Source organism: Eucyclogobius newberryi, unplaced genomic scaffold (assembly GCF_026437365.1).
Source record: "Eucyclogobius newberryi isolate DKJ021-1_F unplaced genomic scaffold, fEucNew1.0.hap1 SCAF_39, whole genome shotgun sequence".
Lineage (NCBI taxonomy): Eukaryota > Metazoa > Chordata > Actinopteri > Gobiiformes > Gobiidae > Eucyclogobius > Eucyclogobius newberryi.
The window spans coordinates 284,883-303,684 of record NW_027316045.1 but is presented as its reverse complement, the minus strand read 5'-3'; the positions used below and the strand labels follow the sequence as shown (position 1 = coordinate 303,684).

The 18,802-nt window shown below is 53.1% G+C and overlaps 2 protein-coding genes across 5 annotated transcripts in view; one reads left to right on the top strand and one right to left on the bottom strand.

The window, feature by feature from the left end:
• The window catches only part of afg3l2 (AFG3-like AAA ATPase 2), a 511,786-nt gene that overhangs the window by 227,428 nt on the left and 265,556 nt on the right, over window positions 1–18,802 (top strand). The window lies entirely within an intron of this gene.
• Window positions 1,486–14,919, bottom strand: impa1 (inositol monophosphatase 1). 2 transcript variants are annotated; one of them, XM_072462179.1, is made up of 10 exons: window positions 14,576–14,919; window positions 14,078–14,478; window positions 13,605–13,685; window positions 13,402–13,544; window positions 13,094–13,198; window positions 11,057–11,102; window positions 3,732–3,840; window positions 2,794–2,902; window positions 2,284–2,435; window positions 1,486–1,631 (listed from the first exon to the last, which is right to left on the bottom strand). In XM_072462179.1, exons 3-10 carry the CDS (start codon window positions 13,674–13,676, stop codon window positions 1,501–1,503), a joined length of 867 nt encoding a protein of 288 aa, XP_072318280.1. In that variant the 5' UTR covers window positions 13,677–13,685; window positions 14,078–14,478; window positions 14,576–14,919; the 3' UTR covers window positions 1,486–1,500. The 2 variants fall into 2 exon arrangements, with proteins under 2 accessions (XP_072318280.1, XP_072318281.1); XM_072462180.1 differs by lacking the exons at window positions 1,486–1,631; window positions 14,576–14,919 and adding an exon at window positions 2,059–2,193 and having other exon boundaries at window positions 14,078–14,158.

The window sequence follows — 18,802 nt, the reverse complement described above, 5'->3', positions numbered from 1 at the left end:
CTCTAAAAGCACAGTAGGAGGTAGAGCCTTCTGGTGGTGCCAAGAGTCTCTAAAAGTACTGTAGGAGGTAGAGCTCCTGTGTTATGGAATCAGCTCCCGACCCATGTTAAATATGCTGACACAGTCTCTTCATTTAAGTCCAGGCTTAAAACGTTCCTCTTCGAAATCTCTTATGGTCAGAGTAGTTAGGAACAGAAACATAAACCCACAGCTTCAGCTCCGCTGCCCTAGGAGTAACTGTGCTGGGGGAAGTATGACAGCTTGAGCACTATCCTCTTCTTCTGACTTATTCTTTCAAACAATATTTATTTTTTAATTCCACTTGCAAACTGTTCACCGCCTTCTTTTTCTTTCTCTCACTCCTGAGGACCTGTGGACCCAGATGCCCCTCCCCTGGTGAAGTGTCCCTGCCCCGTGTGGACGGTCCCTCATCTGCCTGAAGAGTGGCTCCAGCTCCAGTCTCCCTCATGTCTGTGAGAGTCGGATCTCTCCTTCACTGGAACTAACACAGGTTTCTACGCTTTTTTCCCAAAGAGGTTTTTTTTTGTAGTTTTTCCTGCTGAAGGAGAGTCTAAGGACAGAGGACCTGGGACATCGTCCCTCGCCACCACAGACATTATTGATTCATTTCTCACTGTCGCCCTCAGAGGCAACTGTTGTTGTGATTTTGGGCCTTAATAAAATAAATTGATTTGATGATGATTTGATTTGACTGCCAGATGAATCTACCTCCTACTCTGCTTTCAGAGACTCTTGGCATACCATAAGAGTCTACATCCTACTGTGCTTTTAGAGACTCTTGGCACCACCAGAAGGCAAGCGTTGAGAGTGAAGAGCTCTGATTGGATGAGATGGTTCTAGAGCATCTTTGAGGTGGGAGGGGCCATGTCATTTATGGCTTTGTAAGTCAGGAGGAGGAGTTTAAATGTGATTCTAAACTTCACAGGAGCCAGTGAAGAGACTCCAGCACCGGCGTAATGTGCTCTCTTCTTTTAGTTGCTGTTAGTAATCTTGCTGAAACAGAGTTTGTCTTTTTCAAAAGGTGGATCTTTATTTGTTTGTGCACAGTAAATAATCACTTTCCCTCCAGAACAATGACATCACATCCTCCAGAACAATGACATCACATCCTGTTAAAGGCGTGACATAAACTGACACAGAACCATCAGACGCAAAGATTCACCAGGTCCTGTCCAAGACTCAACCACAGAGAATATTACACATATATATATATATATATATATATATATATACATATATATATATATACACATACATACATATGTGTATATATATATATATACACATATACATATATATATACACATACATACATATGTGTATATATATATATATATTTATGTATATATATATATATATATATACACACATAAATATATATATATACACGTGTATATATATATATATATATATATATATATACGCATATATATATATATACATATATGTATATATACATATATGTATATATTTGTATTCTTATATGATCTGCACAAAAACAGCAGAGATAGAAACATGACAAACAGAAAGGTCAAACATGTGGCGACCTCTAGATGCCCCGCCCACACCAGCCTGAGGCCCAAGGAGCGACATGAGGTCCACAGCACCACCTGCAGGAGCACAGAGGGAGCTCTGAGTGGTGGGTGCTCTCATCTCTCTCGGGGTGTCCTCTGGGTGTCCTCTGGGTGCTCTCTGGATGCTCTCGGGGTGTTATTCAGGTACTCTGTAATCTCTCTCTGGGTGTCCTCTGGGTGCTCTCGGGGTGTTATTCGGGTACTCTCATCTCTCTCGGGGTGCTCTCTGGATGCTCTCGGGTGCCATCGGGGTGCTCTCGGGGTGTTATTCGGGTACTCTGTCATCTCTCTCCGGGTGTCCTCTGGGTGCTCTCTGGATGCTATCGGGTGCTCTCGGGGTGTTATTAGGGTACCCTATCATCACCCTATATATATATATATATATATATAGGGTGTGTCATCTGTCATCTCTCTCGGGGTGCTCTCAGGGTGTTATTCGGGTACTCTGTCATCTCTCTCGGGGTGCCCTCGGGGTGTTATTCGGGTAATCTGTCATCTCTCTCGGGGCTGTAAACCTCCAGCTGCTCGATGATTCTTGTTGCTATGGTTTTGTTGTTGGCAGCGACGATTCTGCGCGACATGAGGTCCACTGCACCACCTGCAGGAGCACAAAGGTAGGTCACTGAGTGGTGGGTGTTCTCGGGGTGCTGTGGGGTGCTCTGGGGTGCTCTCTGTGCGTGGGACTTGCCTGTGGTGTCCAGCAGAACTCCTCCGGCCTCCGTGACGATGACTGAAGCGGCGGCGACGTCCCAAACGTGGATCCCGGTCTCGTAGTAAAGTTCCACCGACCCGAGTGCCACAGAACACATGTTCAGAGCGGCCGACCCGGCGCCGCGAACCCTGAGGAGGAATACGTTAGGACTGTCGCCACGGCAACCTGCAGTGACCGGCCAGGTAACCCTGCAGTGACCGCCCAGTTAACCCTAACCCTGGAGTGACCGCCCAGTTAACCCTAACCCTGCAGTGACCGGCCAGGTAACCCTAACCCTGCAGTGACCGGCCAGGTAACCCTAACCCTGCAGTGACCGGCCAGGTAACCCTAACCCTGCAGTGACCGCCCAGGTAACCCTAACCTGCAGTGACCGCCCAGATAACCCCAGTTATCTGACCCTAAACCTGAGCCCTAAGCCTAAACCTGACCTCTGACCCTAACATCCCTTCATTAAATTTAACTTCATTAAATTGATTCTTGTCTGACCCGTGCACAGGCAGAGTCAGGACTTTCCGGAGGCTCCTGAAGATCTTGTCAACGACGTCAGGATTTCTGTCGGAGCCGAACTCTGTGGCAACAATGACTTTGTGCACGTCTGCGGAGTCAGAGGTTTAAACGTGTTTATAACGTCTGCAGAGGTTTATAACGTGTTTAAACGTGTTTATAACGTCTGCAGAGGTTTAAACGTGTTTATAACGTGTTTATAACGTCTGCAGGTTTAAACGTGTTTATAACGTCTGCAGAGGTTTATAACGTGTTTAAACGTGTTTATAACGTCTGCAGAGGTTTAAACGTGTTTATAACGTGTTTATAACGTCTGCAGGTTTAAACGTGTTTATAACGTGTTTATAACGTGTTTATAACGTCTGCAGGTTTAAACGTGTTTATAACGTCTGCAGAGGTTTAAACGTGTTTATAACGTGTTTATAACGTCTGCAGAGGTTTAAACGTGTTTATAACGTGTTTATAACGTGTTTATAACGTCTGCAGGTTTAAACGTGTTTATAACGTCTGCAGAGGTTTAAACGTGTTTATAACGTCTGCAGGTTTAAACGTGTTTATAACGTCTGCAGAGGTTTAAACGTGTTTATAACGTGTTTATAACGTCTGCAGAGGTTTAAACGTGTTTATAACGTGTTTATAACGTCTGCAGGTTTAAACGTGTTTATAACGTCTGCAGAGGTTTAAACGTGTTTATAACGTGTTTATAACGTCTGCAGAGGTTTAAACGTGTTTATAACGTGTTTATAACGTCTGCAGGTTTAAACGTGTTTATAAGGTGTTTGTAACGTGTTCATAACGTCTGTGTTTATAACGTATGCAGGTTTAAACGTGTTTATAACGTGTTTATAACGTCTGCAGAGTCGGAGGTTAGTATGTGACTCATATTTACATTGTTATTAACATTATTCTGTGTGGCGCACCTGTCTGCGTGGACACCTGCAGGGGGCGCCCGTCACAGAAAGCCCCACGTCCTTTTCGGCCCGTGTACATTTTGTCTTCGATGGCGCTGTAGACCACGCCCCACTCCACCTGCCACACCAAACACCTTTACGTCCCATCCAACCAAAAACATGTTAAATACTCCTTAAACATGTTAAATACTCCTTAAACATGTTAAATACTCCTTAAACATGTTAAATACTCCTTAAACCTGTTAAATACTTTTTAAACATGTTAAATACTCCTTACACATGTTAAATACTCCTTACACATGTTAAATACTCCTTAAACATGTTAAATACTCCTTAAAGGTCCCATAACATGCAAAATCGACTTTTCAGAGCTTTTAATCTTCTTGCATTGCTATTTGTGCTAAACAAGACCACGTCATAACCCCCCCCCCCCCCCCCCCCCCCCCCCAAGTCACGGGTGGGCGGGGCACACACGCTCTCTCTGAGACTACGTCTCGGGTTGGGCGGGGCTCCGACGCTAACGCCACAGACGCAAACGCATCCGACGCTAACGTCGCAGACACTAACGCCACAGACGCAAACGCCTCCAACGCTAACGCCACAGGCGCTAACGCCACAGACGCAAACGCCTCCAACGCTAACGTCACAGACGCGAACGCCTCCGACGCTAACGCCACAGACGCTAACGTCACAGACGCAAACACCTCCGACGCTAACGCCACCGACGTCAACGCCTCCGACGCTAACGCCTCCGACGCTAACGCCTCCGACGCTAAGGCCACAGACGCTAAGGCCACAGACGCAAACGCCACAGACGCTAACGCCTCCGACGCCAACGCCTCCGACGCCAACGCCACAGACGCTAACGCCACAGACGCTAACGTCAGACGCAAACGCCACAGACGCAAGCGCATCCGACGCTAACGCCACAGACGCTAACGTCACGGACGCAAACGCCTCCGACGCTAACGCCACAGACACTAACGTCACAGATGCAAACACCTCCGACGCTAACGCCACCGACGTCAGCGCCTCCAACGCGAACACGCTAACGCCTCCGACGCTAACGCCTCCGACGCTAACGCCTCCGACGCTAACGCCTCCTACGCTAAGGCCACAGACGCTAAGGCCACAGACGCAAACGCCACAGACGCTAACGCCTCCGACGCCAACGCCTCCGACGCCAACGCCACCGACGCTAGCGCCACAGACGCTAACGCCACAGACGCTAACGTCAGACGCAAACGCCTCCGACGCAAGCGCATCCGACGCTAACGTCACAGAAGCTAACGCCCCCGACGCGAACACGCTAACGCCTCCGACGCTAATGCCACAGACGCTAACGCCACAGACGCTAACGTCACAGACGCAAACGCCTCCGACGCTAACGCCACAGACGCTAACGTCACAGACGCAAACGCCTCCGACGCTAAGGCCACAGACGCTAAGGCCACAGACGCAAACGCCACAGACGCTAACGCCTCCGACGCCTCCGACGCCAACGCCACCGACGCCTCCGACGCTAGCGCCACAGACGCTAACGCCACAGACGCTAACGTCAGACGCAAACGCCTCCGACGCAAGCGCATCCGATGCTAACGTCACAGAAGCTAACGCCTCCGACGCGAACACGCTAACGCCTCCGACGCGAACACGCTAACGCCTCCGACGCTAATGCCACAGACGCTAACGCCACAGACGCTAACGTCACAGACGCAAACGCCTCCGACGCTAACGCCACAGACGCTAACGTCACAGACGCAAACGCCTCCGACGCTAACGGCACAGACGCTAAGGGCACAGACGCAAACGCCACAGACGCTAACGCCTCCGACGCCAACGCCTCCGACGCCAACGCCACCGACGCCTCCGACGCTAGCGCCACAGACGCTAACGTCACGGACGCAAACGCCTCCGACGCTAACGCCACAGACGCTAACGTCACAGATGCAAACACCTCCGACGCTAACGCCACCAACGTCAACGCCTCCGACGCGAACACGCTAACGCCTCCGACGCTAACGCCTCCGACGCTAACGCCTCCTACGCTAAGGCCACAGACGCTAAGGCCACAGACGCAAACGCCACAGACGCTAACGCCTCCGACGCCAACGCCACCGACGCCTCCGACGCTAGCGCCACAGACGCTAACGCCACAGACGCTAATGTCAGACGCAAACGCCACCGACGCAAGCGCATCCGACGCTAACGTCACAGACGCTAACGCCACCGACGCCTCCGACGCGAACACGCTAACGCCTCCGACGCTAATGCCACAGACGCTAACGCCACAGACGCTAACGTCACAGACGCAAACGCCTCCGACGCTAACGCCACAGACGCTAACGCCACCGACGTCAACGCCTCCGACGCGAACACGCTAACGCCTCCGGCCACAGACGCAAACGCCTCCGACGCCAACGCCTCCGACGCCAACGTCACAGACGCAAACGCCTCCGACAGTAACGCCACAGACGCTAACGCCACAGACGCTAACGCCACAGACACTAAGGCCACAGACGCAAACGCCACAGAGGCTAACGCCTCCGACGCCAACGCCTCCGACGCGAACGCCTCCGACGCTAACGCCACAGACGCTAACGTCAGACGCAAACGCCTTCGACGCTAACGCCACCAACGTCAACGCCTCCGACGCGAACACGCTAACGCCTCCGACGCTAACGCCTCCGACGCTAACGCCTCCGACGCTAACGCCTCCTACGCTAAGGCCACAGACGCTAAGGCCACAGACGCTAAGGCCACAGACGCAAACGCCACAGACGCTAACGCCTCCGACGCCAACGCCACCGACGCCTCCGACGCTAGCGCCACAGACGCTAACGCCACAGACGCTAATGTCAGACGCAAACGCCACCGACGCAAGCGCATCCGACGCTAACGTCACAGACGCTAACGCCACCGACGCCTCCGACGCGAACACGCTAACGCCTCCGACGCTAATGCCACAGACGTTAACGCCACAGACGCTAACGTCACAGACGCAAACGCCTCCGACGCTAACGCCACAGACGCTAACGCCACCGACGTCAACGCCTCCGACGCGAACACGCTAACGCCTCCGGCCACAGACGCAAACGCCTCCGACGCCAACGCCTCCGACGCCACAGACGCCAACGTCACAGACGCAAACGCCTCCGACAGTAACGCCACAGACGCTAACGCCACAGACGCTAACGCCACAGACACTAAGGCCACAGACGCAAACGCCACAGAGGCTAACGCCTCCGACGCCAACGCCTCCGACGCGAACGCCTCCGACGCTAACGCCACAGACGCTAACGTCAGACGCAAACGCCTTCGACGCTAACGCCACCGACGTCAACGCCTCCGACGCGAACACGCTAACGCCTCCGACGCTAACGCCTCCGACGCTAACGCCTCCGACGCTAACGCCTCCTACGCTAAGGCCACAGACGCTAAGGCCACAGACGCTAAGGCCACAGACGCAAACGCCACAGACGCTAACGCCTCCGACGCCAACGCCACCGACGCCTCCGACGCTAGCGCCACAGACGCTAACGCCACAGACGCTAATGTCAGACGCAAACGCCACCGACGCAAGCGCATCCGACGCTAACGTCACAGACGCTAACGCCACCGACGCCTCCGACGCGAACACGCTAACGCCTCCGACGCTAATGCCACAGACGTTAACGCCACAGACGCTAACGTCACAGACGCAAACGCCTCCGACGCTAACGCCACAGACGCTAACGCCACCGACGTCAACGCCTCCGACGCGAACACGCTAACGCCTCCGGCCACAGACGCAAACGCCTCCGACGCCAACGCCTCCGACGCCACAGACGCCAACGTCACAGACGCAAACGCCTCCGACAGTAACGCCACAGACGCTAACGCCACAGACGCTAACGCCACAGACACTAAGGCCACAGACGCAAACGCCACAGAGGCTAACGCCTCCGACGCCAACGCCTCCGACGCGAACGCCTCCGACGCTAACGCCACAGACGCTAACGTCAGACGCAAACGCCTTCGACGCTAACGCCACCGACGCAAACGCGTCACGGGTGGGCGGGGCACACACGCTCTCTGTGAGACTACGTCTCGGGTTGGGCGGGGCTCCGACGCCAACGCCACCGACGCCAACGACGCTAACGCCACCGACGCAAACGCCACCGACGCAAACGCCTCCGACGCAAACGCATCCGACGCTAACGTCACAGACGCTAACGCCACAGACGCTAACGCCACAGAGGCAAACGCCACAGAGGCTAACGCCTCCGACGCCAACAACGCCTCCGACGCTAACGCCACAGACGCTAACGCCACAGAGGCAAACGCCTCCGACGCTAACGCCACCGACGCAAACGCCTCCGACGCAAACGCATCCGACGCTAACGTCAGACGCTAACGCCTCCGACGCTAACGCCACCGACGCCAACGCACTAACGCCTCCGACGCTAACGCCACAGATGCTAACGCCACAGACGCTAACGCCACAGACGCAAACGCCTCCGACGCTAACGCCACCGACGCGAACGCCTCCGACGCTAACGCCACCGACGCGAACGCCTCCGACGCTAACGCCACAGACGCAAACACCTCCGACGCTAACGCCACCGACGTCAACGCCTCCGACGCGAACACGCTAACTCCTCCGACGCTAACGCCTCCGACGCTAACGCCTTCTACGCTAAGGCCACAGACGCTAAGGCCACAGACGCAAATGCCACAGACGCAAATGCCTCCAACGCCTCCGACGCTAGCGCCACAGACGCTAACGCCACAGACGCTAACGCCACAGACGCTAACGTCAGACGCAAACGCCTCCAACGCTAACGCCACCGACGCAAACGCCTCCGACGCAAGTGCATCCGACGCTAACGTCACAGACGCTAACGCCACAGACGCTAACGCCACAGAGGCAAACGCCACAGAGGCTAACGCCTCCGACGCCAACGCCGCCAACGCCTCCAACGCTAACGCCACAGAGGCAAACGCCACAGAGGCTAACGCCTCCGACGCCAACGCCTCCGACGCTAACGCCACAGATGCTAATGTCAGACGCAAACGCCTCCGACGCTAACGCCACCGACGCAAACGCCTCCGACGCAAACGCATCCGACGCTAACGTCAGACGCTAACGCCTCCGACGCTAACGCCACCGACGCCAACGCGCTAACGCCTCCGACGCTAACGCCTCCGACGCTAACGCCACAGACGCCAACGCCTCCGACGCCAACGCCACAGACGCTAAGGCCACAGACGCCAACGCCTCCGACGCCAACGCCTCCGACGCCAACGCCTCCGACGCTAACGCCACAGACGCAAACGCCACAGACGCTAACGCCTCCGACGCCAACGCCTCCGACGCCAACCTCTCCGACGCCACAGACGCTAAGGCCACAGACGCCAACGCCACAGACGCCAACGCCTCTGACGCCACAGACGCTAAGGCCACAGACGCCAACGCCACAGACGCCAACGCCTCTGACGCCAACGCCTCTGACGCCAACGCCTCCGACGCCACAGACGCTAAGGCCACAGACGCCAACGCCACAGACGCCAACGCCACAGACGCCAACGCCTCTGACGCCACAGACGCTAAGGCCACAGACGCAAACGCCACAGACACAAACGCCACAGACGCTAACGCCTCCGACGCCAACGCCTCCGACGCCAACGCCTCCGACGCCACAGACGCTAAGGCCACAGACGCCAACGCCACAGACGCCAACGCCTCTGACGCCACAGACGCTAAGGCCACAGACGCCAACGCCACAGACACCAACGCCTCTGACGCCACAGACGCGAACGCCACAGACGCCAACGCCTCTGACGCCAACGCCTCTGACGCCAACGCCTCCGACGCCAACGCCACAGACGCTAAGGCCACAGACGCCAACGCCACAGACGCCAACGCCTCTGACGCCAACGCCTCCGAACGCCACAGACGCGAACGCCACAGACGCCAACACCTCTGACGCCAACGCCTCCGAACGCCACAGACGCCAACGCCACCGACGCCAACGCCTCTGACGCCAACGCCTCCGAACGCCACAGACGCGAACGCCACAGACGCCAACGCCTCTGACGCCAACGCCTCCGAACGCCACAGACGCGAACGCCACAGACGCCAACGCCTCTGACGCCAACGCCTCCGACGCCAACGCCTCCGACGCCACAGACGCTAAGGCCACAGACGCCAACGCCACAGACGCCAACGCCTCTGACGCCACAGACGCGAACGCCACAGACGCCAACGCCTCCGACGCCACAGACGCTAAGGCCACAGACGCCAACGCCACAGACGCCAACGCCACAGACGCCAACGCCTCTGACGCCACAGACGCTAAGGCCACAGACGCAAACGCCACAGACACAAACGCCACAGACGCTAACGCCTCCGACGCCAACGCCTCCAACGCCACAGACGCTAAGGCCACAGACGCCAACGCCACAGACGCCAACGCCTCTGACGCCACAGACGCTAAGGCCACAGACGCCAACGCCACAGACGCCAACGCCTCTGACGCCACAGACGCGAACGCCACAGACGCCAACGCCTCTGACGCCAACGCCTCTGACGCCAACGCCTCCGACGCCAACGCCACAGACGCTAAGGCCACAGACGCCAACGCCACAGACGCCAACGCCTCTGACGCCAACGCCTCCGAACGCCACAGACGCGAACGCCACAGACGCCAACGCCTCTGACGCCAACGCCTCCGAACGCCACAGACGCCAACGCCTCTGACGCCAACGCCTCCGAACGCCACAGACGCCAACGCCTCTGACGCCAACGCCTCCGAACGCCACAGACGCCAACGCCACCGACGCCAACGCCTCTGACGCCAACGCCTCCGAACGCCACAGACGCGAACGCCACAGACGCCAACGCCTCTGACGCCAACGCCTCCGAACGCCACAGACGCCAACGCCACCGACGCCAACGCCTCTGACGCCAACGCCTCCGAACGCCACAGACGCGAACGCCACAGACGCCAACGCCTCTGACGCCAACGCCTCCGAACGCCACAGACGCCAACGCCACCGACGCCAACGCCTCTGACGCCAACGCCTCCGAACGCCACAGACGCGAACGCCACAGACGCCAACGCCTCTGAAGCCAACGCCTCCGACGCCAACGCCTCCGACGCCAACGCCTCCGACGCTAACGCCACAGACGCTAAGGCCACAGACGCAAACGCCACAGACGCCTCTGACGCCAACGCTTCCGACGCTAACGCCACAGACGCTAACGCCACTGACAAACACCACTGGGGTGTGGCCTGGTGAGGGGGTGTGGCTCAGTGAGGGGGTGTGGCTCGGTGGGGGGCGTGGCTCACCTGTTGATTGACAGCGAAGCCGATGCACACTCCGACAAATGGAAACCTACAACAGAATCAGTTGCTTTATAGTTGATGGAAAAGTGACGATCGAAAAGAGCTGGATTTCAATTAAAATTTCAAGAATCGATTCGATTTTTACGTTTCAAAATCGATTTTTTCCGTTTTTTTCAGATTCCATCTGATTCGATCCGATTTCGATCTGATTTCCGATTGGATCTCGATTGGATCCGGGGGTTAATGTTATTAAAAATGTATTTGAAGCGTTTCCTTCACTCCATGACTGTGGAGAGAAGCAACATATTCAAACTAGTATATCATTATTAATATTGTATTAGTATTGTAGTTACTGATGGAAGACGATGAAAAGGTCAAGGGTCAATCTACCTTCAAGAAAGATAATCCAGGAGTCCTGAATTATCTTTCTTGAAGGTAGATTGAAGTTCACTGAGGGAAATGTAGAAAATAATTCTAATTAAAAAAATTAAAATTAGAATTAAATAAAAAAAAAAAAAACGATCTTTGCAAGTACGAATCAATAATCGGTCATTAATATGTGAATCGATTAAAAATCGGAAAATCGATTTTTTCAACCCAGCTCTACGATCGATGCATCGGATTTTCTATTGTGGTTTCAGGTCATAGATTCACCCAAAGGTGACGCTGCTAATGCTAACGCTAATGCTAACGCTAATGCCTGGCGCAGCAGAAAGACCCACTGAAACACTGAGAAGGCTCTAAGCAGCTATAACATTAGTAATGTATTTATTCTTACTTCTTTGTAAACCCCAACCTCAACCCAAAGGGGGCGGGGTTTACCTTGTATGTAAAAGTACTTTATTTCAGGTGAAATGAGAGCGTTGCTGGTGTGATGGTCTTATACTGAGAGTCATGTGGTGCCGGGGGTTCCTGTACAGGTCTTATACTGAGAGTCATGTGGTGCCTGAGGTTCCTGTACAGGTCTTATACTGAGAGTCATGTGGTGCCGGGGGTTCCTGTACAGGTCTTATACTGAGAGTCATGTGGTGCCTGAGGTTCCTGTACAGGTCTTATACTGAGAGTCATGTGGTGCCGGGGGTTCCTGTACAGGTCTTATACTGAGAGTCATGTGGTGCCTGAGGTTCCTGTACAGGTCTTATACTGAGAGTCATGTGGTGCCTGAGGTTCCTGTACAGGTCTTATACTGAAAGTCATGTGGTGCCGGGGGTTCCTGTACAGGTCTTATACTGAGAGTCATGTGGTGCCTGAGGTTCCTGTACAGGTCTTATACTGAAAGTCATGTGGTGCCGGGGGTTCCTGTACAGGTCTTATACTGAGAGTCATGTGGTGCCTGAGGTTCCTGTACAGGTCTTATACTGAGAGTCATGTGGTGCCTGAGGTTCCTGTACAGGTCTTATACTGAGACTCATGTGGTGCCGGGGGTTCCTGTACAGGTCTTATACTGAGACTCATGTGGTGCCTGAGGTTCCTGTACAGGTCTTATACTGAGAGTCATGTGGTGCCTGAGGTTCCTGTACAGGTCTTACTGCAGATGACAGACGCTTGAGTCATGAGGAGGAAGTGGAGAATCCCTGGTCGATTGTGAGGTCACTATAGACCACGCCCTATATCCACCCATATTTCTATGGTCGCACGTCAAAAAAAGTGGGTTAGAAGAGAAAACTCGTAATCGTAATCTAATGAATGTTGGTCCATGTCTGTTGGGACCACGCCCATCTTCAACATGAATGTGGCCATTTTGAATCCAAATATGCCGATTGTGAAACTAACGCTCCACGACAAACCCGCGTCATGTGACCATCACTCAATGGACCAATGAACCAGGATGATTGATCATGTGCACGGGGGAGTGACATGAGCACTTCCGCCTGAGTTCTCAAATCACCGAAAAATCGTCCATTGCGCCTAAAACACAATTGAAATAAATACATTAAATCAATGGGTTCAATCGAAAGAATCTGAGCTCCGCCTCCAAAGGCTCTGAGCTCCGCCCTCTGAGCACATGGACGCGTTGCAGCTCTAGTTTTAGCTCTTCACCCGTGGACGAAGTTTGTGGTTCCGTCGATGGGGTCAATGATCCAGGTTGGGTCCAACGAGAGAACACAGGGTTCTCCAGAGGAAACGGACTCTTCCCCGATGAACCTGCACAGATCAAAGACACCTGCACAGATCAAAGACACCTGCACAGATCAAAGACAGAAGAAGGCTGAAGGTCTCTACGCGTGTCCTACGGCTGAAGGTCTCTACGCGTGTCCTACGGCTGAAGGTCTCTGAGGGCCTTCCGTTTGAGGACGTCCCCTCGAAGGATGTTTGATTGGTCCAGACCATCTGGGGGCGTGGCCTACCTGTGGGTGGGAAACTTCCTCTTCACTGATTGGATGATGAGCTGCTCCACTTTTTGATCTGTTTCTGTGACGAGGTCGACAGCTGAAGACTTAGTCTGGACCAGACTGGACCGGTCCTGGTTCTGGACCGCTGCTCGGATCATCTAAAACAATCACCATGGATCAGGATCTGGACCAGGATCTGGACCAGGATCTGGACTCACCTCTCCTGATTTCCGGGCCACTGCGACAGCGTGATCCATGGCATCCTGCCAGAAGTCACGTGACTCCGACATCTCACCTGACTGACAGGAGCAGTGACAGGAGCAACCAAGTTTCAACAAATGAACTCTTTAGAGACAAATCTTGTGGTTAGACGTTAGTTCGAAAAATGTAATAACTTTAAGCTATTGTAGAAAAAGCTTCAGTTGTTTCATCTGGACTATAACTGAGTCCAGATGAAACAACTGAAGCTTTTTCTACAATGGAACACGAATGGACCAATGAGGGACACACCGACAACTTTAAGCTAGTTTCAGGCTAAAGGCTAAACACGAGCCTCTGTATCAGCCGCCCCCCCCCCGTAAACCCCCTCGTGCACAGCCGCTTTTATTTCATTATTAATATTAAATATGTTCCTCCCGGGTCAGTCTGGTCCTGGTCCAGTTCTAGTGCGGGTCAGTCTCGGGTTCATTACCTGATCCGTTCTTCTCACTTCACTTCCGGGTATTTCTGCGCATGCGCAGTACTGATCTCAGTGTTGAGAAAAACAGACTTTTTTTCCAAAGATCGTTTTAATCCAAAATACAAACAGCCGAAAGTTTAAAAAACAAGTATTTTCTCTTTTACAAAATCTTCAGCTCACAAATAAATAAAACTGTTTTGATAAAAGTGATAAATGTGAACATTAAAAGAGTCTTTAGTCCCGGTCTAGACCCGGTCTGGAGCTGGTCTTTAGTCCGGGTCTAGACCCGGTCTGGAGCTGGTCTTTAGTCCGGGTCTAGACCCGGTCTGGAGCTGGTCTTTAGAGACTGGACTCAGGTTCTTCCACGGGTCCTGGACCATGTTCGGACTGAAGTATTTGTCCACGGACGCGTCCTGCGGAAGATCAGACTTTAGTCGTCACGAGCACAAACACAGTTTAACACAGATGCCCTCCCAGGTCCACATCTGGTCCTGTTCAGCTCCGACTCACCTGGCTCCGGGCTCCGTGTCCGGGGCTGAAGTGTCCTCTGCGGGGCTCCTGCTCCCAGCGCCGGCCTCTGAAGCCCGAGGCTCCGGGTCCAAAGCCCGGGCCGGGGCCCTGGAATCCTGGGGGAGAGAAACACGGCGGTCCTGCGTAGCCTGGGGACGAGAAGCGCGGAGAGGCCCCGTGAGAGCCCCCGTGGGACCCCCAGCCCCGCGGAGAGGCCCTGCGGCCCGGGCTGAAGCCGGGAGTGCGGTGCATGTCTGAGGGCTTCTGAGAGGCTCCGGGCCCGGGACCGCTTCAGTTTTGTTGTTCGGTAAAAAATAAAAAGGCCCCGTTTAAAAACAAAAATTAACCCGGAAGCGGAAACAGATCAGAGTAGGTTGACCCCTTCGAGGGCGGGGGAAGGGGGATAAAGTGAGCACCCGTTTTTCTGACTGTTCTGAATCAATCAAAAAAACACTTTGAGCACAAATATGAAGCACCAACAGCTGTAAGAAGGTGAAAAGCTCTGAAAAGTCAATTTGCATGAGATGGACCTTTAAGGACTGAATGATCATCTTTTGCGCATGCGCAGGTCGAGAATCTAATGACAACAATGCGGTCTCAGGATCCTCTTGCGGATTGGGGACTGCCACATAACACTTTGTATCAGTGGAGCAGCGTGCAGCTCCCTGACGTCCTCCTGTGAGGGCGTGCAGCTCCCTGACGTCCTCTTGTGAGGGCGTGCAGCTCCCTGACGTCCTCCTGTGAGGGCGTGCAGCTGAGCAGCCTCGGTCTCCTGCAGAACGACCGACCGAGAGGGGCACGTGGTCATCCCTGTCCAGCCCGTGCACAGGAGCGCCTTCACCTGGCCCGCTCAGACATGAGGTGTATCCGGGCGGAGTGAGGCATCACGATACAGTCGGGGCGAGCGTCTGTAGTGAGGCCTCGCCTCAAATGCTCCACGCCCAAACATGAGGGACATAAGCCACACGGGCCCTGCAGACCAGTGTCTCCAGCATCTCCAATACAAATGCCCTCTGTAGCACCGGGCGCCGCCCACCAGGAGTGTACCCCAAAACCAGGGGTGTGCCCCAAAACCAGGGGTATGCCCCAAAACCAGGTCAGGCTGTGAACGCCTTCACCTTCTTTTTCAATTAATTTTTTTACAAAATGAACCAGGAGGAGCCTCGAGTGTTTGAAACTGTGTTTGACTCAAATGCAACGAGTCGTTTAGGCCGAGGACGATCAACAGAAACCGCTGAAGCAGGACGACATCCACCTAGCTGCAGATGCTAACAGCGTGTAGTCGACTACATCCACCTAGCTGCAGATGCTAACAGCGTGTAGTCGGCTACATCCACCTAGCTGCAGATGCTAACAGCGTGTAGTCGACTACATCCACCTAGCTGCAGATGCTAACAGTGTGTAGTCGACTACATCCACCTAGCTACGGATGCTAACAGCGTGTAGTCAGCTACATCCACCTAGCTGCAGATGCTAACAGCGTGTAGTCGGCTACATCCACCTAGCTGCAGATGCTAACACAGCCCCTGAGGAGCGGCTAGCGAACAATTCAATGTTTTCCGCTTACAACTCGACAAACCTGAGCAAGAAGAAGAAAAGAGACAGAGCTCTCGGTGTCACGTGACTATATAGCCTCACGTGGGTCACGGAGAGGTCACAGAGAGGTCACGGAGAGGTCACAGGTGACTTTGTTGTCATTAGATTCTTGACCTGCGCATGCGCAAAAGATGATCATTCAGTGCTTATGGCCACTGGAGGTCACAGTGAGGTCACAGAGAGGTCACAGTGAGGTCACAGAGAGGTCACAGAGAGGTCACAGTGAGGTCACAGTGAGGTCACAGTGAGGTCACAGTGAGGCCTCGGGTTAGCCACCACGTGGCCAAATACTTATTTGCAGCAATACCATACAAATACATTATTTGAAATGTATATATATATTAAATATTTACTAAGAAGTTAAATAACTTTTTTGTAACAGAATAAAAAAATAAAAAACAGAATATTACAAACATAAAGCAGTTAGGTATGACATGATGTGTCATAAGTGTCAATGTCATAAGTGTCAATGTCATAAGTGTCATAAGTGTCAGAAGTGTCAGTGTCAGAAGTGTCAGTGTCAGAAGTGTCAGTGAATTTACGGTGTGCCACAGGGTTCAGTACTCGGTCCAATTCTGTTTACTCTTTACATGCTGCCGTTAGGTCACATGATCAGGTCACATGGCATTAACTTCCACTGCTCTGCAGACGACACTCAGCTGTATTTATCAATGAACCTGATCAGAGCGATCAAGTAGACAGACTTAGTGCTTGTGTGAAGGAGATAAAAACCTGGAGGACACTTAACTACCTGCTTCTTAACCCTGAAAAAACCGAGGTCATTGTGCTGGAGGTCATTGTGCTGGAGGTCATTGTGCTGGAGGTCATTTTGCTGGTCCTAAACATCTACGAGACGCTCTATCTGAGCAGATAGTCACACTGGACAATGACAGTGAAGCCTCCAGTTCTACTGTAAGAAACCTCAGAGTCGTATTGGACCAGGAGCTCTCATTTAAAGCTCAGATAAATCAAGACTCTTTCATCTGTGTAATAAAGATCAAATCAGAAGAATCCGGCCTAAAAGCGAAGCTGAAAAACGTCTCCTGCATTTGTAACGTCTCGATTCTCCTGTAACTCCTGCTCACAGCAGGTCCTAAAAGTTCCATAAAAAGCTTTAACTGGTTCAAAATGCAGCAGCAAGATTACTAACAGGAACAAAAAGAAGAGAGCACATTACGCCGGTGCTGGAGTCTCTTCACTGGCTCCTGTCGAGTTTAGAATCACATTTAAACTCCTCCTCCTGACTTACAAAGCCATAAATGACATGGCCCCTCCCACCTCAAAGATGCTCTAGAACCATCTCATCCAAACAGAGCTCTTCACTCTCAAAATGCTGGCCTTCTGGTGGTCCCAAGAGTCTCTAAAAGCACAGAAGGAGGTAGAGCCTTCTGGTGGTCCCAAGAGTCTCTAAAAGCACAGAAGGAGGTAGAGCCTTCTGGTGGTGCCAAGAGTCTCTAAAATCACAGTAGGAGGTAGAGCCTTCTGGTGGTCCCAAGAGTATCTAAAAGTACTGTAGGAGGTAGAGCCTTCTGGTGGTGCCAAGAGTCTCTAAGAGTACTGTAGGAGGTAGAGCCTTCTGGTGGTGCCAAGAGTCTCTAAAAGTACTGTAGGAGGTAGAGCGTTTAGCTCCCAAGTTCCTGTGTTCTGGAATCAGCTCCCGGCCCATGTTAAATATACTGACACAGTCTCTTCATTTAAGTCCAGGCTTAAAACGTTCCTCTTTGAAATCTCTTATGGTCAGAGTAGTTAGGAACATAAACATAAACCCACAGCTTTAGCTTCGCTGCCCTAGCAGCAACTGTGCTGGGGGAAGTATGGCAGCTTGAGCTCTTTCCTCTTCTTCTGACTTATTCTTTCAAACAACATTTAATTTTTGATTCCACTTGCAAACTGTTCACCGCCTTCTTTTTCTTTCTCTCACTCCTGAGGATCTGTGGACCCAGATGTCCCTCCCCTGGTGAAGTGTCCCTGCCCCGTGTGGACGGTCCCTCATCTGCCTGAAGAGTGGGTCCAGCTCCAGTCTCCCTCGTGTCTGTGAGAGTCAGATCCTCCTTCATCTGGAACTAACCCAGGTTTAGACTTCTTCCCGAGGAGGTTTTTTATAGTTTTTCCTGGCCGAGAAGGAGGAGCTAAGGACAGAAGGAGGAGCTAAGGACAGAAGGAGGAGCTAAGGACAGAAGGAGGTGCTAAGGACAGAAGGAGGAGCTAAGGACAGAAGGAGGAGCTAAGGACAGAAGGAGGGTCTAAGGAGAAAAGGAGGAGCTAAGGACAGAAGGAGGGTCTAAGGAGAGAAGGAGGAGCTAAGGACAGAAGGAGGAGCTAAGGACAGAAGGAGGGTCTAAGGACAGAAGGAGGGTCTAAGGACAGAAGGAGGAGCTAAGGACAGAAGGAGGAGCTAAGGACAGAAGGAGGAGCTAAGGACAGAAGGAGGAGCTAAGGACAGAAGGAGGAGCTAAGGAGAGAAGGAGGAGCTAAGGAGAGAAGGAGGAGCTAAGGACAGAAGGAGGAGCTAAGGACAGAAGGAGGTGCTAAGGACAGAAGGAGGAGCTAAGGACAGAAGGAGGAGCTAAGGACAGAAGGAGGGTCTAAGGACAGAAGGAGGAGCTAAGGACAGAAGGAGGAGCTAAGGAC